This window comes from Plectropomus leopardus, chromosome 7 (assembly GCF_026936395.1).
Source record: "Plectropomus leopardus strain MGB_pleo_1.0 chromosome 7, ASM2693639v1, whole genome shotgun sequence".
Classification (NCBI taxonomy): domain Eukaryota; kingdom Metazoa; phylum Chordata; class Actinopteri; order Perciformes; family Serranidae; genus Plectropomus; species Plectropomus leopardus.
In genome coordinates this window covers 9,152,410-9,175,538 of record NC_142182.1, presented here as the reverse complement: position 1 = coordinate 9,175,538, position 23,129 = coordinate 9,152,410, and the positions used below count along the sequence as shown (strand labels likewise).

Sequence of the window (23,129 nt, the reverse complement as noted above, 5' to 3'; positions counted from 1 at the left end):
AGTTGAACATTTTAGTCTGTTTTACTACTTGGTATATGATTTTATTATTTTTAACATATTTATCCATTGTTTTATTTTATTCTTTTATTTTTCCATCTATAGCTTTTATCCTGACTCTGGTGTTTCTTTACTTAAGGAAGCCTTTGCTCAGTTTCTGGCTTTAATGAGTCCTCTTATTTAGTGCTTGTATGAAGCACTTTGTGGTACAGTTTTGTTTATATGAAAAGTGCTATACAAATAAAGTCTTATTGACTAACTGACATAATGACATAATTTAAGAAACACTACGACTGTATAAAAGAAACAGACGTAGCCACCGTGACGTCACCCATCAGTTTGTGGACTACTGTTTTGAAGCGTTGAGTGCATGTGGTGCAATATTTTGGCCAAGAGACAGGGGACATTAGGTAATGCAGCCGTCAGCCTTCATCACCACCAGTTCAGTTCTCTGATGCCAGTTTTGTGTCTCTGGGCCTAAAGACATTTATACAATCAGACTCCTTTTTGCAACAAGAGGAGTCACCCCATACAGGCCATCAGGGAGCATGCAAGCTTGAGGCACATTTGCATTGGCTTCACTTTTCAGACCCAGAGTCTACGTCCAATTCTTTTCTACACTTTGTATAAGATTCTGGGGCATTTGCATGTGTAGTGTGTCTTTGCAGTCGTACCTCACGTAACGATGTTGTCTCTCTGATAAAAAACATGTTGATGATCCCAAGGTATTTAATGATTCGTGTCCCAGGGAGGAAGGAGAGCGGTGTCATCTTCACCACGGTGACTGAACTGCCCCCTAACGAGCGGTTGGAGCGCAGCGAGCGGGACCGTCCCTCAGGCACGGGACTGGAGCGCTCCAAAGATGAGACTGCAGGTTCAGAGAGAGCAGGGAGACGTCCAAAAGAGGGAGAAAACAAGAGGCCGGGAGGGGGAAAAAGAAGACGAAAAGGAATGGAGATACCAGAAAACACTCAAAATAGTGGAAAAATGAAAGCAGATATGAAATTTAAAGCAGAAAGAAATGTGGAATGTACGTGCAAAAATGCAATGCTGTTAGCGTTTTCACAGCAGGAGTAACACGTTTGCACTTGTCTGTGAGTATGTCTGTGTGCGTTAGAAACATATGTGACTTGACATGCAGTTGTGTGGATGTGTGGTGACAAGATAATCACTTGGAAAGCGTGCACTGCCATGCATATCATGCATATGAAGCAAACAGACGAGACAGTTAAACAGTGTCTGCAGACAGAGAGACAGACCTGGGCACAGCTGTGTGTGTTTTACAAGTGTGAATACAGCATTTGCAGTACAGTGAAGTACATGAGATAATATTTATATCTGTTTGCATTTGTGAAAGAGGTTTGAGAAATGGAGATGGACAGAGAAAGCTATAAGTTGAGCTGGGCACATGTACATGAGCCAGAGTGTGAAAGATGCTCCATTGTCTTACTGCAAATTTACCTGACGTGGCTTACATCCATCAAACCAGGAACCTTCAGAGCCACACATTAGATTGTAGTTCACTTACTGTGCACAGGACTGAAAATCATACCAGATCTTGCAGAAAAGCATTGCCCCCCGCCCGCCCCACCTTGATCTCGACCACATTGCACGTGTTTAAATTTGTACGTGTACAGCACATCCACAAATCATGTACGTCTTCTCATCTAAAGTACATTCACTTATGCAAATGCAGAGAAAAATCAAATGAATTCTTCCAGTAATTATCATCAAAGTGCAGCAAGCCTTACAGATCCAGAAAAATACAAGCACGCTGAATGCAAAAAGATTTGACTTTCTATTAATTTGTCAGCATGGTTGCCATGGCTACAGGCATTTCAAAGCCAAGCTGCTGACTGTGGATCCCTCTGAGGGGCGGTGCTTCAACGTTCACACTCTAGCTAAAAAGCTGGTGCTTGATTTAAGATTGCTCCGCCCCCCAGCGGCATGCATGGAGGGCTGTGTGAGTGTATGCGAGCATGTATATGTGTGCGTGTGTGTGTGTGATTGGTTGATACTGTGTTCTGTATTTGTGGGTATGATCACCGGAGTGTGCTAGAGACTGTGTCCTCCTACTTGTCTTAACTGATCCTCGTCTTATGGTGTGAGCTTTCAGCCTAAGCAGCTCTAGCCAGGTGCTGCATCTGTCTGCAAAGGAACCGTAATCAACCGAGGCAGCTGGAGAGAACACACATACACACACACACACACACACACAAAAACACACACACACACACACATACAACACACACACGTAGCCCACACCCGAACATACACAAACGCAACAACAACAACGTGAACAAGAGAAAAAAAAAAGGACACAGAAAACGAAAAAGAAAAGAACAAAAGTGGATGAGGTTTGGGAGTGGTGCAGGATAACTCTGTCCGAGACAAAAGGATGAAAAGTCAAAACAGGGCAGTGTAGTAGTTTTGGTAGCAGGGAGAGATGGTTGAGGGGAAGGGGGCTCACCTCTGGATGAGACGTTGGTACTCTCTGGGACACCTGTCACACACACACAGACATCAAAGTCTACCTTTGCGCTTTGCAGGAAGCGAAAAAGGTTCAGGATCAATCCCTTGTTCTCGCCACAAGGCTAGCACAGCATGTGTTACTTAGCTTTCACCTCCAAATCTGTAACGCTCCAGTCAGCGTGCTAGCTATAGACAGAGCTTGCTGCTTGTAACTGTGTTCATATCATGTGACCACAAAGTAAGCCATGCTGCTTTAGGAACATGACGCCTCATCTAGACAACTTCACACGGTCATCTAAGTTCACATCAAAACAGAACACACGGGGCTATGACACATCACTGTTTGTTTACCTGGTGAACGAACCACAACCAGCTGATTTTGGCAGAGTTTTGCAGCTGGGGTGAGTAAAGAGACTGTACCTAAAGTTGTTAGTGGAGGAGATGGGCAATGCCTGTTAATGAAGCAGGGCAGAGGAGGAGGTCGCGGAGCAATAATAAAAAAATATGATTAAAGGCTACCTGAGATTTTGGATGATGGCTGAATGTTGGTGGATGACGGGTCTGCACATAACTCCAGGGGAAACTGCAGCTGCTCTTCTGTCTCACTAACTCCTGAAAAGAGGAATGCAAAATTACACAGACGCATGATTTTAAACATAAAACACAATAGAAGTGATGTTTCTTAAATGTTTAGAGTAGCATGGTCTTAGACTTTGCTGAGACAAACCCTTAAAAGCCTTTCGATGTTTCTGCTGTTTCAAGGCATGTTTAATATTGATATCAGCCTTATCTTAGTTCAGCAGCTGCATGACTATGAGAGCAGCAGCTCCTCTCAGATATAGAGCTTATAAACTGTCCAAAGATACAGTAGACTAATCTAATTTAGAGATCTAATTTAACTATATATTGTAATTAATACATCAATAATTTTGGAAATTCAGATTTTTATATTTCAAGAGACAGAATAGCAACATTAATCTCCCTTTTTTCCATACATATCCATACCTGGAAATTACAAAAATACATTTTCCATACTGTGTAGGAATCCTGAATTAGACGGTCTGACTTTGGGTGAGTAGAAAACATTAAAAACTTCCCCCAAACCATAAATTATCTCCTTTAACCATACAGACCTCTGACGGTGGGCTTGTCTGCTGATTTCTCTTGAGACTGGTCTTTGTCAAACGTCATGGCAACCGCTGTCACTGCGACCTGGGAGACACACAGACACAGGTACAGTAAAGAAAGTAGAGACAAGTAAAGAAAGCCTAAAATCTGACAAATCAATTCTGTTTTGTTTGAAATTTCACAAAGCAGAGCCAGCCTGAAACCTCTCACCTGTATGAGTTCTTCTTCTGGCACTGCTACAGTGAAGTTGAGCTTACACAGACAGCACGGGATCATGGAGCGCAACTTGAAGTAAAAACTCTTCAAAAAAACAAAATGAGTTCACTTTAATATCCACGTTCAAAACACAACCACGATAAACATCTGGTGAGAGTACCACCTGATCAATGATGGTTTTCTTACCTTTAGCAGATTCTCACACAGGTCAGTGAAGATCTTGTTCAAGCCTTGGTTAGTGAGATTGGCATTACTCAACCTGAAGACCCTCACCGATGTAAACATCTGTAAGACAGTAACAGTAATACACAGAATAAACAAAAGAAACAGCCCTGGTTTTTACCTAATTGCACTTTATTTTTGCAATATGTTTTATTTCATTCTGTTTGAAGCCCTAATGTTATTTACAATTTGTCAAATCAAACTGAATATGTGGTCATTTCTCTTATGTGCAGACCGTGAACTAATGACTGAGGAGTCATCTGGACCCAGTGGTTGAACAGTTTGGAAACTGTCAGAAAGTACAGTCAGTTGCTAAAATTATATGTAATCATATTTTTTAAATGGAAATGTTTGATGCTTCTACTGGTTGGAAAATATCAAATGTGCAAAATGGCAGAAAGTGCATGTGCATTAAAAACGGGCCCCAAAATTGTGTTTTGTGAAAGCAACAAAAAACGTTTGCTGTAATCTGTGAAGGTTGTTAAGAGTAACAGTAACCTGAACTCCTGAAGTCCAGTTCAAAATCCCAGGCATGACCTCAGAGTTGCAGCTGTAGAAACCTGAAGATATAAAAGTGGAAATGTTAACGTGGATGATGAAGCAGAGAAACCAGCCCCCACACCCTCTCCCCACACACGTCCACTCTGTTTCTGTGTTCACGCAGTCGGCCACATGAAGTGTCGTCCCACTACCTTATATAGAGTGTAACTAAACCCTCCAACGGCGAGGATGCACAGCTGCCGAGTTACTGACCGTGTGCAAAGCCGTATTGATATTCATATACAAATTAAGTTCATGCGACTACCCTTAGGAATGTAAACTGCTCAAACTGAGATTTAATATTAATGACATTTAATATTGTTGTACAGACAGTAATGTCTTAGATGCTACATTTATATTTAGGATCAAATATGCCCTTTTCTAGTATGTTAATTTTAATTTTAAAGTGCTACAGAACTGTTGCAAAAACTGAGTAGCTTTTAAACAGAGTGAAAAGCCAAATGTTTACAAAAGTAAAAGAAAATAAACGTTTCCTAATAATCTCAGCCCTATGTTTTATTTCTAATTATGTATTTATCATTTATTAATTTACTTATTTATTTAGAGATTTGTTTACTTATTTTAATGGCAAATGAATTATATAGCTGACCAAACTTCTGGTAAACAGCAGCACAGCCTACAGATCCAATAAAAAAGAACATAAAAAGGGAGTAATCTTGATTTTTCTGCATGGTTACCACATACTATGACGGCTCCTTTTTTGTTGCAGAGAGGGAAGTTTGTCCCAAAGATTGCAGCTGTATTTACACCTTACACCCTAATGAAGGGAGCTTTATTTAGCTTTAAAATTGGCTCCACACGGAGTGACAATCCGAGACAAGTGGGAGTCAATAGGGTCCCGTTTAGAAAAGGCATTTTTTTTAGAGCTTTGACCTGTTCAGGAGATAACTGACTGAGCATGTGTGATGCAGTGAGTCGACCGAGCATACCTGCGGGAGTAGGTGCATCAGTGAGGAGGGAGTGGATGTCCTCCACAGCATCAGTGTCATCAATCTATGGAAACGGCCACAAATAGTTACACTTCACCCTGGAAGTAATTGCATACACGTTTTGTTTTAGACATTCACCTCCAAGACGAAGGCATCCTTCTTGCCATGGGAGAGGTCCAGTTCTGACAGTTCATCTGAGCTTTCCGAGTGGGAGCGGAAAAGTCTAGATCGTTGCCTCGGCTCAGGAATCGGAGAACCCACCACCTCCTCCGTCAGCTCCTGTAAGAAGAGGGACGCAAAACCTAAGCAGACGGGATGTCAAAGTGAACACCACAGCAGGCCACATCTGCATCGCACATCTGCCCCGACCGCACTGCTAGTAGAAAGTCTATGTTAATAACGCACCACATGCTCACACTCACTCGAGTACCCAATGAGCTTCACCATCTCTCACACACACACACACACACACACACACACACACACATGGTTGGTGTTAATTTGAATATGGATCTGGAAGAGTAAGGAGTGGCACAAACACACACACACACACACACCATAAAAACATACACAGGTGAGAGTGTGAATGGGCAGGGTAGATGGCCGTAATCACAGATTCGAGTCTACAGTGGGTTGCCCTCAAGTTGACTCTGGAGTGGTTTACACATCTACCTGCTCCCAAACGTCCCGAGTTAAGAGCAGCCATACAGTTACAGTAAAAGTGAAGTAGTATTGCGATTAATAAAGTGAAATATTTGTCATGCTTTGCTGTGTCTCACAGCTAAAAGTTGCCGTGCTCAGTACCATGTTCATGCCGCAGAACACCTCAGGGTCCAGGGCAAATAATTTCTTTAATGACCAGAGAGAGACAAGAGGGGTAAGTTTATCATGATTCACAAAAAACAGACTATATATGATGTATGATAACGTACATGATTTTAACACGAGTGGAGCGATTTATACTTAAATAGTTCAGCACAAAATAAATCTGTTTGTGTACAAGAATCGCTAAACTTTTTGTGTATAATAAAACCTTGTTAACTTGATAAAACAGTGTATGTGACACAGAGGCACGAATCTTAGGTATTTGATAGGGCTGCACAATATATATATATATATATATATATATATATATTTTGTCATCACAACTTGTGCAATAAAAGCATCGCAATACACTGCGATATTGCAATAAGATTTTTTTGAGTGAGTTGAAAGACTATTAATACAAACTGAACTTTAAAGGAATACTTAAACTACAAAATACTCATTTGTATGTCAGTCATGCTGTGTACCTTTAATATGTGAAAACACATAATTTTATAAACTCTCATAAGACTCATGCAGTATAATCCAAGTCTCATTTATCCAGTCATACGTGTATGTGGTCCCCAATTAATCAATCAATAAATAAATATGTTTTCTGTGGAGGCAACATGGTTTTCTTTACAAATTCAAAGAAAAAAAACTGAGTAATTGATACACAAATGTTAATTTATGGGTGAAGTATTCCTTATAATGTAACTGTAATTCATTTTGGATCGGTGCCTTTTTGTGTTCAGCTCAATATGTTATTTGTTTTATAAAAGAATGTTGGCAAAAAAAAAAGTTTTCAGCATAAAAAGCAATTTGTTGTATTTTAGCTTTACTTGAAGTAGCAGAAAGGCAGAAGTGAATACTTTGATTTTTGTTTATCTAAAGTAATATTGTTATTGCAATATTCAATAATGTTATTCTTTTTTTTTTCAATCTTTTTCTTATCAACAGCAGCAGTCAAAGCATGTCAAGGTAAAGATAAAAAAACACCTTAAATTACAAGACTGTTGATAAATAAATTATTGAATAAGTTTCAGTGTAAACAAAATGAACCTTTTTGGACTATTTAACATTGTTATTTGCCTGATATCAGACAGAATTTGCAACTCCTTAAATGTCAACTCAAACTCAATTTATTCAAAGGTCTGGACCCAGGCGACGGTGTATCTCACATATTTTCCTCATATCATGCAGCTTTAGTATTTAATGGCTATAAACTGTATTATTCTTACATCTGACTTCAAAGTCCTCAAAAAAAATACTGGGAAATTAAAAATATTTGAAAAATATTGAAAAAAGATCCACATTTTTTTCTGGGTAAATGCAAAGTTTCCAGCACATCTAAACATCTTTTTTAAATATTTTTTTGTTTTTCTGTTTACAGTATTTATATTTCGGGCTAAAACCCACATGACATGCTGGCTACTGTCGTGTTGAAATAAACATTGTATAAATTTAGCAGCGAAAATCTGGAATATTAAGGGATAATTTGCAGACTTAATCACAAATCTCATCTTCCATACATTAATTTCCTGTCCATGCATCCATTGTGTGTCTCACCGGAGGGTTTATTTGATAGAGCTCTTTGTTCCTGGCTATCGTGTCATTGATCCTTTTCTGGATGGTGAGGATGTGGTGCTCATTGCTCAGGTCACCAGGAGTCTTCCCCGCTATCTGGATGCCACCTGGTGCTGGCAGGGCTGTCAGGTACACGCCTGTAGCAGACTGAACAAACATGTAAATTTTAAGGACAGTGTTGCAGCAAACACTTTTATTGCTGATTAAGCTGATAACCTGAAATGTTGACCTACAGCCAAACCCAGGAGCATGTTTTCTCCGACACTGATCTGTATGTGTAAGCCAAACAGAGCGTTCATGCTCCGCAGCTTCAGCTTGTTCATCAGCTGCGTGTGTAGCTCGTACTCCATGAAAGGCAGCAGGTTGGAGATGGCTGTCGCGTTCACTTCACCCTGGGCCTTTTTTTTAAAACGACACAGTCTGGAAGACAATTAACAGTGGCATTAATACACTTTAATAAATGTCTTGCATGCAAGGCTCCATTTTGCGTAGCCTGTTACTGGGTTTTTTTTAATAACAGTGTTGCTATTAAACTTAATAATTTGTGATTTTATTAATGAATTTCTATACGATCATCTCTATGTGAAGTCAAGCACTGGAATGAAAGAAATAATATAATTTTAATTTAACTTGGCTCTTGGTGTGAGACTTTTTTTTAAGAAATTATATGACACAGCTGATCAGTTACTGATCACACTAAAAAAGGAAGTTAAAAAATACACAAAGCCAAAGATACAACACAAAACAAAACATACAGTATAAAAATAAATTAATTAATAATTATAATAATAGTAATAATAATCATCATCATAGTAACTGGTACATATATGCAAGTTTATGCAAATAAATTAAGCTAAATACATGACTTTCAATTCATAAGATATAATTTACCACAATAACTGGTACCACAAACACAGGCACACACACATACAGGCACACATCAACACATATGAGTGTGCGTCAATGTGCGTGCACAAAGACATCAGTACATTTATCTTAGTTATCATATCTGACAAGAGTCGCTGGAAATATTCCATGCTGTATATGTTCATATCCATTTTCTAGCTGTTTTGGTGGGTGGTACTTCTCAGTTTTAGTAATCATAGCAAAAGACTGAAACCATTTAACTGTGAGGAGGTTCACCTGGCCTGGATGAGGCAGCCCTTCCCTGTGACAGCCGCTTCTGGCGGCAGGTCGATTGTCGTGAACAGCACATCAGGAACCTTAAAAACAAAATCAATTACTGCAATAAATTCATACTTTTTCATCAAAGTGCATTAATTCAAGATATGATAAACATGCATGAGTCTTTGATTTAGGCAAACAAAAATTATATTTGAGACCTTTTGTCGCCTGCAGTGGTAACAGTAGGTGAGCTGGGCGGGAAATGGCATGTTGATCTCATCATATGGGATGTGGCAGAAGCCACAGCTCGGGGGAGACGGCTCCTCAAACCTGAGGAACAACACACACCACCTGGTATCAGCCTCCGTAGATCAATGGCTATGCAGACATAAACTGTACATATGTACACACACACACACACACACACACACACACACACACACACACACACAAGGATTAACATCAGTTTGATCAGTCTCTGAATCACAGCAACCTGTGGTCGGTGATTCCGATGTCGAGGCAGCCTTCACGCATGTAACGAGGATTCAGGATGGCGGCTGTGCCTGATGCTGACAGGATACACACCTCCTCGCTGTGTTGAGGGGAAACGGAAAGATCAAAAGAGAAAGAAATGGAAGAGAATGAGGAAATGACGTGAAACCTCATGTGTCAAAGACATCTGGTTTGTAACAGAAACATCAACTATAGACAAAGCAGGCAAAAACAGATAAATAAGCAATATTTCTCCATGTATGTGCAGGTCTAAATATACTAGTGAAAATGGTCTGCTACAAGCGAGACATAATTATGCGTACCCTTTAACAGAATATTTTCATTTATTAAATATTTCTATTATCAAAGCTTCACCACAACACCATTGCTTCAGTGTGAAGACAGTGGCGGCAGAATGAACAGGAACGGGAGGAGAAGAGCTGGGCAATGTGGAGAAAATCAAATTTCACAATATCCCTGGCTAAATACCGAAATATTGATACTGCGACAATAATGAAGTGTTGACTATTAGTGCTTTCACAAAATATTTACACAATGGGATTTTTGATAAATAATCACGAGTGATTTGGATATAATGAAAAAGTGGGTAAAGGAAAATAATAGAACAGCTAGAACAATCTGTGAAGTTCAGATATTTTACTGTTATTTCACTGTAAATAAAAGATACTTATGATATTACAGTATCCACAATCCAAGATGTTATCTAGTCACATCACGGTACGGATATAATATCAATGTATTGCCCAGCTCTATCCACGAGTTAGCTGATCGTGGGTGGCGTAGTTCTCTCTGAAGGTGAAGAAACAAAAATAAAAAAATGCTAAAAAAGGACACCAAATGTACTTTGGTAGTCAAAAATATACCTGGTTGGCCCGCCCACGTAACATCTATTTTTGGGACACAATGATTCATTACTACATACCAGATGCTAGTGCTCTCGCTGTACCCGACAACAGCATGGCAACCCAGAGCTTTGGCGTGAGATTTGATCTCTTGGCGAATCTCTTCCCACCAGGCGTCACGAGTCTCTGGCTCATCTGCAAAACACAAAATTCTGAATGAGACAGCTTTCACAAAAAAGAAAAAGAAAAACTCTGGCTGAATTATCTAGCAAAACATTAAAGTCTAGCTAATGATGAGTTATCACTAAATCTAACTAAGTATTGTCAGCATAGTCTGATTTCAAAACCGCCTGACAATGCCAAACTTAATCAAATTAATTAATTAAGTAATCATCTGTATCTAATCTGATAAAATAAGGAGACATCAGACAGTGCACTTTGTATTTTCTGATGATACATGAATAAAATGGTGTATCAAAGCAAGCCAAAACCAACTATCAGTTTGTGAAACAAAGTGACGATGAGAACGATGACATGAGAGTTTGAGGATGATGATGAAGGCAAAGTCAATGGTTAGGTTACTTGTGTCTCTTCTCACTGGCTTTCCTTAAATGTGCATTGTCTAAAAATGTATCGTCCCTCTTCTCTTTGTCTCCTTTCAGCCAGCCGCACTAACAGAAAGGACACAGGAGAGAGATTCAGTCACCAGCCGGCTGTGGTGGTCTGACTATTGAAAGGAAATCTTGCTGGCTGGTTAAACAGTAATTATATAAAAGATCCGGTGGCTGCTGTGGTTAGATTGTTCCCATCATTGTGATAAAAGGATTTCAATTCAAAACGGATTGAGCCTTCATCATACTTAGGCTAAACCATGGGTGTGTTTCAATAGTCTCATGAGGCTTTGCATCAATACCACCTCTGTTTAATTGTTCATGAGAGCCTTATCGCTGCCAGTTGTGAGTTTAATCTCACTAGTTTCTGAGTCAATGAAACAGCACATTAAAAAAAAAAGCTACATTAGAGTATTGAGCCGCACCCAATGACTCCCTGAGAGGGCCACATGCTGACGAAGCCCCAAAAAAAGAGAACTTCTGGGTGAGACGGGGAAGAGGAACGAATGAGGGGAAAATAATGGGAGATCAACTGAAAATGAAGAATAATGACTGATGGCCAGGCATCAGGCCCACGAGGTGGGTTCCTTCGAACCGGAAGCAGCATGTCACACAGGCACAGGCTCACCAACGTGCACGCTCATGACCATGTGCACGCTCATGGGCAGAGAAGGGCCATATTCATTCACCAGAGTCCATCAAATCTAGTCTAGTTTGAGTGATATCATCCTTCCTCCAATCCCCAAGCTCATATCTTTCCTTCCATCCCCCTCATACATCCCAAATCCACTTTTTAATTTTCCTCAGCTGCCACCCATCAAATCAATCTGCCTTCCATGCATCCATCCATCCCTCCTTCTCTCGTTCTCTCTCTTTCTCTCAGTATGAATACGGCCCAAGTGAGTTAGGGATGCACATGCCCGGTCAGTGGCTCTTTGTTACAGAGTAAACCTCCTAAACCTCCTCTGGTCTAGACAGGTTTGACTACGATGCTGATTCAGGAAGCGTTAGAGCAGCGCTGGGATAACATTAGGAAAGAGCTGCAGCTCTTCTGTGCAGCAGGATGAGCTGGGTAGGGAGGGGGGGAGCCAGGCCAGGCTGGATGGGGTGGGGTGGGGACACAGCGCATGCTCAACTCAGCTCAGCGCACACTCACACAGATTAGAGAGAGGAGGATGGCAGCTCACTGAATTTATCAAATGACAGTGATACAATATCCAGCTAGTGTTGAATTTGTGGATATTTAGGCAACGTTGGTTAAATGTCAGGCGCTCGCTAAGCTAAGAGGACACACGTTTAACTTCACTGAGCTGCCATCACTCCTGTGGGTGAGAGCAGTAAAAGGGGGAAATACCTGCAGTGACACTATTCCAGTCTAGCAGTTTGTATGAGCGCGTGTTACCCAAGGCTGGGCCAGAACACACCGTTAGTACAGAAAAGAGAGAAAAAGAAAAGAAGAGACAGTCTAACAAACAAGCACAGCACAACAGCAGCACTCCACAGTCACTATGCAGAGACAGACAGCACTTCACTATGCAAAGACAAACTGTGTTCAGGCCTAATAACACAATTCTAAAGAAGACGACTGACGAGGAAAAGAGGAGAAAAGAGATGAGCAAAAGCTACATGTTTGTTAAAAAATTTTAGGAAAAAGAAGCTATAGAGTACAAAAAAGGAGCATGCAGTAGCAGTCTATCGCTTGCATACTTTCTAAACTTAAAAAGGTGTCCTGTGGAGTTTTTGTGTAAGCAGCTTACGTTTTCCCACCAAAACGCAGTGTCAAATGGTACATCGACCTGCACTTGTAAAGCACCTTTATAGCCTTCCAAACCACTCAAAACGTTTTTATACTTCACATTCACCCACACATTCATACACTTGCAGCCAAGGCTACCATACAAGGTGCCACCTGCACACTCATACATTGATGGAGCTGTCATCAGGAGCAATTTCGGGTTTAATTTCTTTCCCAAAGATACTTCAATATGCAATCTGAAGGAGCCGAGGATAAAACCACTTGTCTACTGATTAGTGGATAACTACTCTTCCTCCGGAGCCACAACCGGCACATTGTTTAATCAAATTATTATGAAGATTATTTAATTATTTAATGTGACCAAAGGCTTCCGTCCTACATTTTGTGTATACTTGAGGTCTAAACAAACCCTCCTTAGAAAAGCAAATATTTCATTTTAAATTTTTGCACTTTATCGCCACCAGTGGTCAATGTATTGCATCATCCACATGCTTGTGCATGTGTGTTAGAGCTGGGTCGTTTTCCAGTGTTTTGCCAGTCCAGTCAACAAGCTCAAATGTTTGATTTTATGCAAACTGGCATTTGTCGTTATGAAATGCTCTGGTAAATTAAAGAGTAGCCTACATCGTCAGCCAACAGCGTCACAGTGCTAAATCCAATTTGTATAGCATTAGTAATAATAAGCCATATGACAACCAGATTAACATGATATTATGTATGTTTATGAATCGATTAACAGCGCCACTAGTGTCTGACGGGACTTGAGCTAAGCAACATTTCATGACGGAGATCATATTTCCGTCGAGGTGGAAGGAGGAACAATGAGCACACATTGAGATCATGTGTTTTTTGGGAAAAGAGACGAGATATGGCAGAGTCTCTTAAAAGAAACACAAGGGCAACATATTGTATTTGAAACAGATGAAAGAGGTGTCTTAACTGACTGTAAATGTCACAATATGAAGAGGAGGAGTGGGGCTGCCCCTTAAAAGTTGAAGATTTGAATCATCAGTCGGCGAGAGATGGTCAAGCTCTCTTTTTTTAAATTTTTTTTGCCTGTCCGTGTGCTGTGCAGTTTGCTTCTTGTGACGTTTTGGTCTCCCAATTTTGCTGCAGAGTGAACGCTCCTGACTGTCAAGCTACTCTTTGATTGAAGATGATGCTAAATCCCATTTAATCCCGTTCTGTCTCAGACCCTTTCAAATTTTTTTTTTTTACACCGGCGCAGCCCTAACATGCATCCTTATACTCAATTTTTTAAAAAAAAGGGAGGGGCCTGTTTAATGCTTCATAGTGCACTTGTGGTGACAAACTCCACAGGGTACCTTTAATGTTGCTCTGTAGATGATACAGTAATGGCAAAGCAACAGTGAACAGGGCTCCTTTCAGACTGGTTTTGAAGTTAAATATGCAATTTGGATCAGGGAGAACTATTCAGTTTACACTAGTTTAGACAAGAATAGTGTAGGTTTAATCACTGTGTTAGTAATGTCCTTTTTTTGGATAGCTCGTTTTGGTTCCCTTGTCCATTTCTGAAAAGAACCCCGCTCATCCTAACTCAGCCAACATTTATCAGCCCTCCCGTCTCCCTTAATTCTCAGACCACCTTGATTGTGGTCAAAGGCCTTTAAACCGAGCAAAGGGAAAAAATACTGAGGCTACAGAGTGGACTCAGGTAAAACCCTCAATAAGCAAGTGTCTTATTGTCATTGATATAAATCTAATTTTAACAGTCTACATAATACATGAAAATACGGGTTTTGACAAAAGATAAGAAGCCTGCGTGAAAAAATAAAACACCACAATAGTAGGTCACCATAGCACCACCTGCAGCCAACAACACCAGACAACAGAAGCAGCAGGCAACAGACTGCAGCCATGCACCACGATTGCACCTCACCTCCGGGGGCAGCAGCACAGCACACAATTACACAGCAACCAGAACACACACACACACACGCGCACACACACACACACACACACAGCCATCACATAACTGGCACAAACTACACGTTACACAAAGCCAATCAGTCAAACCACAAGGTGAAAGTTGCCCCTATCCATAAAACTTTGACACAGCTGTTGATAACCTATGCTGACTTTATTTCCATTAAAATGCTACAAAGCTGCAGCCTATACTGTAAGTATGACCAGGAACAGCTTTCACCTGCTTTAGGACTCGAACATAACTTAAGTCTCTCAACATAATTTCTCTAAAACAATCAAACAGATTGGACCATACACAGGAAAACTGTTCAACACAAGAGGTTTGTGGGCAGCATTAACTAACAGCTCAGTTGCAACAAGACCGCACACTTACACGATACTGTAGGTCAATGGAGGAGCTCACTCAAATCGTTTCACAGGACAGTGGACAAGCTACATTAAGACATAGTGTGTTTGTGTGCGCTGCACTTACCAGGGTTGTGTATGCGGTCCAGCAGTTTAACAGAGCGGGCGCTGACCACTCCACCGACATGAATCAGAAAACCAGTTGGGAAAGACGTCAAGGTGAAGAAGGGGAACTCCTGCCGACAGAAAACAGACGGGTCAGTTATAGAAAGGAGAAAACACACTTTGAATGATTCAAGTGTATTTTTCTACTCATATTCAGTGACTGCTCCGTGATTCTAACATTTTGTTATTTTTCATGACTTAAGGTGTCTAAGTTTAAACATTACTTTTACTGTTTCTAATGTGGAGCAAAACATGCAAAAAAAAATATTATTTTACAACCTACATAAAGTTCAAAAGTTTTAGGGCTTCAACAACATTTTTCATTAGGCTTGTGCGGTATCTATGTTTTCATACCTTCATACCTCTGACATTTCAGCGGGTGTATGGTATATGACAGTATTTGTGTTTTTTAAAAAAAAGAAGAAAAAGAATTACGGCCTCACACTAGGGTTGTGCCATATCATACTGATGGTGATTATACCTGTATATTTTTTTACATGATGAGAAAAAATCATATCATGATAATGGCAATATTCTGACTTGTTGACAGAATGATGTCATATTGTCATATGCACAGCAACAACAAGCATCGCTTAAAACAAAATTGCTAATGGCTCCGCACTGAAAATATTAAAGCAATCTTTATTATCACATTTTAAACTATAAAACTTGTAGCAATTGTATGTTCTTGAAATTAATAATATTATATTTTTCAGTGATTCGTCATATCATCAAGAATATCTCACACCACCTTCATCAGCACTCTCCTTGAGGCCTTCTTGGGACATTGCGTTCACGTGAGTGAGATGGACGCAAGGTCACAGCCTTCACTTTTGACCAGCAAAATCTACTCAGATCATCCAAATAAATGTTTGTGACAAATTTGAAGAAATTTACTCAAGGTGTTCTTGAGATATCACATTCACAAGAATGGGAGATACAGACAGTAAACCCGAAAAACATTAAGCCCCTGGCCGCAACTATCACCAGCGTGGAGGCAGCGTGGAGCTGCTGAAGTCATTGTTGCACATATGATATTATCTACCCTACTATGCTGTGTGTCTAATATGTAGTTAGCCTACTTACACAAGTCTTGCTGGGTTTAAATACTAATGGTCTACACAATGATGAATAAATAGGACAAAAGCTGCCTTCTTACATAGATTCAGCAAATATCAACACATCAGCAGGCTGAACGCGAATTACTTTCTTGAGGCAAATAGCGCACACAGCGTTGTCTGTGTCGGCTTCCTCACTTTTATCATCAGAACTAAATCCAGAATACTTGCAGAAAGGGGCAAAGGCATTTTTTTTTAACGTAACATTGTGCTCACACTCACAGTAGCCATCTTACTCAGCTTAGCTGCCTGTTCCACCTGTACACTGTATATAAAAATAGACCATAGACAGCTCCCCCAAAGTGTAACATTTTAATTTCAGTCGCCCCCTGGTGTCTGTCTGCAGTACAGATCATAAAGCCCGCCCCTCAATGTAAGTGAATACGGGCTAATCTAAAAACTAAAAGTGCACACCAAATACATTTTTCCCAACGATGGTTTCTGTATCTGAATGTAGTGGTAATCACCCTGAAGTTTGTTCAAGTAGTTTTATGATAAGCTCGATTTTAATAAGTTATTCAATTCTACAAAAAGGGGATTTTCTGCCATGACTGACAGCTGTGACAGCCAATCCATGTGCTCACATTCAATGGGACTGCTCGCGATTGGTTGGACAGGAGTTTTGGCGGGAACTCCGTCTCTCAATAACATCATCAGCACAAAATGGCAGCATCTGTATCCGGGATATTTCAGCTTCACTTAAACGTAATTGGGGTAAGTGGGTAAGCGTCATCCATCTATGGTTCCACCAGTAGACACTGACCTCTGGTGGTGTGTGCTGTGCACTACAGTACATCGGCTCAATACAACATTTCTATATCAGTTCAAAGAGGAGCGTCTGTATTTTTGACAGTATTGAAAATCATACCTTTTGGATTTCTAATGCCCTGGAGCACCATAATATCTTAATACCGCCCAAGCCTAATCCTGATAACTCATTATCTAATCTTTAAACAGCAGCTACGGGCACATAATTAAATATCTCTGATTTAGTTGTCTCTTTAGGAATAATAGAAAAACAGATGTCTCAGACCAACAAATTTAGATATACTGTGTCATGTGTACAGACTTGGGTAATAATAATCCTGTTACTGTCAGACGAGGCCAACATGCAGCAAGGATTGAAGTGATGGTGTCCCCCCCATGCAAGGTTTACCCCTGAGGAGTCCCCACTCGCTCCATTCCAGCCTACACTTGCAGGCACAAACTTGAGCATTTCAAATAGATCTGGAAGTGATTGAAAAAAATCTACTTTCAATTAACCCTACATTTTTTGTATCATTGTTTTTCATTCAATCCTTTCAAATCTATATAAATGCATTAACTGGAGTTGAAAGTGAAGAACACACACACACAAACACAAAAGGTCCTGTCTGAGGATCAGGACTCTGTTTTTACATGCTTCTCTGTCCACTAACGTGACAGCTGGTCCTCTGCTTACAGTCAAATAATGTGAATGCAAATCCATGCCATCACTCACAAGAGGATCTGCAAATATTTGGACTGCCTGTTAGGATCTTGTTATTCATCCTTGGTAAAATCGATGTCCACCTTTTACAGAATATCAGAAGGGCGTTGTGATTTCCAATCATGCAGGTTTATGTGATGAATGGATCTCATGGGAAATAAAAATCAGGTGGGACTACCAATTCTTTCTTGTCCAGTACTCCAGCAAGGAAGACAGCGACTAATTTGACTGACAGCTCCTCCCACTCAGAGCAAGGAGGCAAGAATGAGGTGATGAGGTGAGCGTGCTCATTCCCATTGTTGGCTCAGGAAAACCAAATCAGACTCAGGAAAGGAAGTCAGAAAGGAGGGAGGTGTTTGACATGAGTATCCAGAAGGCACACACACGCAGAGTCACGCAATCCTTCAAATTTGAAGGGAACGCAACTCCTAGCCTCCGGCCCTCTGCCTAACATGTCTGTGAATCTTTTAGAGTGCGGTGGGTGCCGAGCATTCACACAAGCAGCGGTCACACAAAGGCCCACTGCCATGTTGCTAAACCCATCCGGTCCCTCTGAGATCTACAAACAGCAGAGGAGGGAGGGGTTAGGAGTTGATTCAGACTTGGTGGTGGCCCTCAGCTGGTCAGGGTGTTAGGGGAAAGGTGGAGAGTGAGAGAGAGAGTGTCACACTGATGGGACATACCCTGGCGTTTAACAATAACCCAGAGGAGGACGCTCCCTGAGTAGCACAAACGGTCAAGAGGACAGAGAAAGGGAACATTACTTGCTCTTACACAGACCCACTCCCCATTAAACACTTGAGTGTAAATTAGTGATCTTTCACAAATAATGCAGCTGTGTGGAAAGCAGTGTGTGACACAGAGTATATCTCAGACCATATGTGCGGACTTCTGAGGCTGATATGCAACGCAAACTGGATTTCAACCATCAAGAACACAATGTTTTTAAGATGTTTTGGAAGCACCCGTAGCACTTTATGCTATTTCTGAAGTCTCTCCGCAAGATGTACATCTTACAGATGGAGCAATCTGCATGTGTGAGCAGTGTGATGGCAACTTCGCCGAACGGCAGTATCTGGCTTGCTTGCAGTGTTCGTACTGGCAGCGTTGTTGCTGTCACGCTTCCACAAGGCAGCCAGCTGCTATGAGCACTGTATTTCCACAATTATAAGCACATTTTTCTTATAGTTTGTACAAGCTCCTGCATTGTCAACACTGTCCTGCAAACATTTCACAATAAAATGCCTTGTGTCAACAACTGATCGGATTCTGTCGACATAAATGCTGTCAGAGGACTTTTATTTTAAAATGTAAACAGGAAAGTTTGAGTAAAACTGATACATTGGTATTTCAGGATACTTGACCTTTGACCTATGACCGCCAAAATCTACCAAAGTGAGAATTTGTGTCAAATTTGAAGAGATTCCCTCAAGGTGCTCTTGAAATATCACGTTCACATAATTGTGCCGGATGATGTGACGCACAAATGGACATTCAACCCGAACACAAAATGCCTCCGGCCTCTGCTATCATCGGGGCAGAGGCATAAAAATGAACACCACTGATACTGCAGTCTTGTAAGACTACTTTTTATATATAGCTTACCATTTTTTTTCAGTTACTATTTTTTATATTATTTATAATTTCTGTTTGGTTCCTTTGGCTGTTGAATTTTCTAAATCTCATTTGTTTGTTTTTTTATTTGATTTATTTAGCACATATTAAAAACAACAATATTAACAATTTCAAGAAAAGGAGACATGCAGGGGCAACCCAGAAAACCTTCAAGGGGCTTGACAAGTGAGGTTCCACACAAAAAAAATGTGTCTCACCTACTATGATTGTCAAACTGTCAACTGGCACAAATTGTATTTTTTTCCAGTTGCAAGTTGGATATATTGTATCTGTATGACTTTAAATGCTAATAAAAAGACCTCAAGCAAAATATAAAATTCCACGCCTAGCTCGCTGCTTTGACTTGTGTCGCCGCTTAAGGTTATAAAAATATTTTTTAAATTATTTTAATGATAATATTTTTTTCCTTCTCTTTCATTGCAGTACTGTGGCTGGTCAATCAAGGGCCAGCCTGAAACACTACGTAAAGTTTGTGAAGGGAAACTGAACACTTTGACTAATGTTTTGCAGTGCATGTCGGTCTCAAATGTCTGCATATAATGTCAGTAAATACCCTTATGAGCATGCGTGAGTGTTGAATAATCATACCCTCTGCTCGAGAGCCGTCTGCGTCTGTTGTCTGAGCAGAGTTTTCAGAGGTCCTGCCTCCTTCCCCGCACTTCCCCCGCTGCCCATTCCTGATCACAGAAAAGAAACATGCTTCAGTTTTGTCACTTTTACCACATAGATCATCAATCTAAAGAGCCAAACTGTCAGTTGATTATCACATTGCAGTATTTATGTTATTAAAGCAAATCAAGTAAAAGCAACAGCTGGAAATGCACACATCTTCCTCTGAGGACTTGCTTCCTCCTCATGCTAAGACTAACCTACTCTTAACCTTTTCTTTAATTCAGACATTAATACTGGACCTAGAGTGAGGTTTGGATACATCTGATAAACACATCAAGCCACATGCTGGGGATGGAGCATCCTGAGTCAGAGGTCAGAGGTGTTGTCTTACAATGAAGAGTTGCACCATGCATGTTATTTGTTTCAGAAAACACCACTCAAGTCACTGTTCTCAGGTTTTGTTATTTGATGATTCACAGCAGTCCTACTATACCGTAGGCTGCCGGCAGCAGGTTCTCGGTGAAGGACACGCTCTTTCTGAGCAAGTCAGAGTCTGAGTGGATGGTGAGGGGAGGGGGCAGGGTGGCTCTGGAGGCAGAGCCGTGAACGCAGCCCGCTGAGTCAGAGCCGAGGAGGGACAGATTGTCTGTGGAGAGGGAGCTGGGGCAGGGGAAGAGACCAGGCCTGCGTCTCATTTGCTCAACTATCCAGCAGGGAAAAAAAGATGAAGGGGGCACAGAGAAACACAGATATATTGAGAATGGACAAGCTGAGCAATGAGGGGAGCGGTCAAAAGCACAATATCTGAGAATAAGGAGAAGGATGTGAAGGAAAGACAGTGGACAGTAGCATAGAGAAAGAATAACCTGATTATTGGATTAAATTGCCATTTTGTTTCACTGAATTTACTGAGCATGAAACTATGTTAATGTTAGCCTTTCTCTTGTTGATGTTGGTGTTTTGTTTCGCTCTCACCACTCACTCATCCAATCATCTATGCAACGAGTTACACAACAATCCAACCATTGTGTCATTTTTAGTTGGCATGGAAGCTGTTGTGGCAAGTTAATGATTTTCAGGACAAATGAAAAAAACAGAATTACAGTTGTTATTTCTACAATCTTGCAACCCGCCTGATAGACATTTTTAAAAGCAAACCTTCCTTTTTAGTCTGGCTTTTAATTCTTTATCTATAAATCTACAGATCTTTCCATCTTTTTTATGATAAAGCTTCTGGGGTCAGTGGTTAATATTTCAGGGGTTCAGTTAACGGCGAATATCCAAGCCAAGACTTCCTCTTCGGTGCACTAGTCATTGTTTATAGTTCAGGTAGCACCTTGAGACCGATCCAGGAAACATTTTGGCTAATCTCTATAAACAGATCTCTGTTTACCTGCATGCACCCAGAGCCCGCTCAAACATGAAGATTAGTCAAAGGATTACAAACCGAAGCCAAAACACTTCTAATACAGAAATCCTGTTCTGTTGCCCACAGATTCTGCATGCACATACAGACACCTGCTTAAAGAGCTTATTTCTGAGTAAACAACCTGTGCAACTGCTTTACTCTCATTCACGTTTGCAGACATTTTTAATTGGTGTCACTATCAAGCTAGCAAGATTACGAATATATAGTTCTGATTGGTTTACTGGTTGATTTATTTTTTTTGGTGGGAAAATATCATTAGTAGGAACAAAAGCAGGCTGTGAACAAATTGGAAACATGAGAGGTAATTCAGAGGTCTGAAAATGAACTACAGAGAGAAGGAAAGCAAAGAATAAGAGCATGATAACAAACATGAGTGTGAAGGAGCCATTTAGTATGTGTATTCATTTTTATACTGTTTTGTAGTTTTTTTTTATGTATATACTGTAATATTTTAACAACAAGACGGTAGTATGGGTGTATTGTCTATGACGTCAAATTGGTCACAAGCGATGGAAATCAGGTATTTCATGGTGGAGGGAAAAAAATCACTTTGAGCATAGGAGGAGGAACATATGGTTTTTACTACAGCTGTACCCGCCTCAGAATGATGTCAGCTGAATCAGATTCACCTGTTCAATATGAATATTTAACAGTTTGGGTTTTTTTCTCTCCATATAACGTTTGAAAATTGATCAGGGCTCAGCAGGAAGTTTGGTGTGACAGCTGCATTCATGTAATAAAGTAAATAAGCCAGTAACAACTTTCTCAAACAACAAATTTCTCAGAAGGAGGAGACTGTATCCTATTAAGTTGCTGTGAGCTGTAAATTCACTACTTCTAAGCAGAAGCGAGAACATCATTTTATCTTGGAGCCTTAAAGTGCAGACTTTATTTCTCCTCTGTGCTGCTGCATTGCGTCCGCAGCCTCTACCAAAAAGTAGCGTGAAAGTCAAGAGCTTTTACTCTGCAGCAAAGACCAAAACGTCCCTATAAGTGCACCGCACTGCACACTGACTAGCAAAGACAGTCAGCAACGACAGCTCAACCTGTAGCAATCTCTGTGGACTGAAGGGTCTCCAACTGATAATCTGAATCTCTGACTCTCGGGGGGAGCCCTAGTTCTTACCTTAACCACAGCACAGCAAAAGCAGCAAAACAAACTTCACGTTTTCACGCATTAAGAAGGTAATCTACTCTGTCTTCACTCTGCAATAAATGGTAACAGCACTGTTTTGGACATTTACTTAATAACTGGACACATAAAGAACATTCTTCTCACCTACACAAGGGACCGACATTTCCATTTTACTGACAGTCACAGCAGAGTGAGAGCAGGAAAAGCAGCAAAAAGAGAGGCATGAAACAGGTAGAGAATATGAGAATAGATGAAGGAGAAAAAAGAAAAAAGAAAGGAGATGGAACAAGGAGGAGTGACGTCGGCTTTTGGGACTGCGGGGCCCCTCCTGAGGGGTCAGGGGAGCGGCTCTGGTGAGAAGGTTCAGGCATTTGTAGCTACACTGCATTAAAATGAGCTCAAGTTATCGCTGGGGCAGAGTTTGACCAAACTTACCTTTCCCTTAATGATTAACCATAACAGCTGCTAATGAATAAGTGGCCTTAGATCAACAAAAGCCCCTCATGAGACAC

General features: G+C 40.6%; 1 protein-coding gene across 11 annotated transcripts in view; it reads right to left on the bottom strand.

Moving 5' to 3' along the window:
• c2cd5 (C2 calcium dependent domain containing 5) overlaps nucleotides 1-23,129 on the bottom strand; it is a 32,657-nt gene that overhangs the window by 2,813 nt on the left and 6,715 nt on the right. For 2 of the 11 annotated variants that reach the window (XM_088079830.1, XM_088079827.1), the window contains exons 9-29: nucleotides 20,030-20,118; nucleotides 18,490-18,525; nucleotides 15,183-15,291; nucleotides 12,362-12,415; nucleotides 10,477-10,591; nucleotides 9,535-9,633; nucleotides 9,260-9,371; nucleotides 9,060-9,139; nucleotides 8,150-8,336; nucleotides 7,899-8,063; nucleotides 6,330-6,374; nucleotides 5,664-5,804; nucleotides 5,526-5,589; nucleotides 4,534-4,595; nucleotides 4,000-4,098; nucleotides 3,808-3,897; nucleotides 3,603-3,681; nucleotides 2,989-3,081; nucleotides 2,821-2,889; nucleotides 2,044-2,145; nucleotides 672-865 (exon numbers count right to left, since the gene is read on the bottom strand). In XM_088079830.1, coding sequence (XP_087935956.1) covers nucleotides 672-865; nucleotides 2,044-2,145; nucleotides 2,821-2,889; nucleotides 2,989-3,081; nucleotides 3,603-3,681; nucleotides 3,808-3,897; nucleotides 4,000-4,098; nucleotides 4,534-4,595; nucleotides 5,526-5,589; nucleotides 5,664-5,804; nucleotides 6,330-6,374; nucleotides 7,899-8,063; nucleotides 8,150-8,336; nucleotides 9,060-9,139; nucleotides 9,260-9,371; nucleotides 9,535-9,633; nucleotides 10,477-10,591; nucleotides 12,362-12,415; nucleotides 15,183-15,291; nucleotides 18,490-18,525; nucleotides 20,030-20,118 — 2,084 coding nt within the window. Of the gene's footprint in view, nucleotides 1-671; nucleotides 866-2,043; nucleotides 2,176-2,467; nucleotides 2,501-2,820; nucleotides 2,890-2,988; nucleotides 3,082-3,602; nucleotides 3,682-3,807; nucleotides 3,898-3,999; nucleotides 4,099-4,533; nucleotides 4,596-5,525; nucleotides 5,590-5,663; nucleotides 5,805-6,329; nucleotides 6,375-7,898; nucleotides 8,064-8,149; nucleotides 8,337-9,059; nucleotides 9,140-9,259; nucleotides 9,372-9,534; nucleotides 9,634-10,476; nucleotides 10,592-12,361; nucleotides 12,416-15,182; nucleotides 15,292-18,489; nucleotides 18,526-20,029; nucleotides 20,119-20,546; nucleotides 20,757-23,129 lie in introns of all 11 variants that reach the window. The other 9 variants (XM_088079831.1, XM_088079828.1, XM_088079836.1 and 6 more) reach the window with 6 other exon arrangements.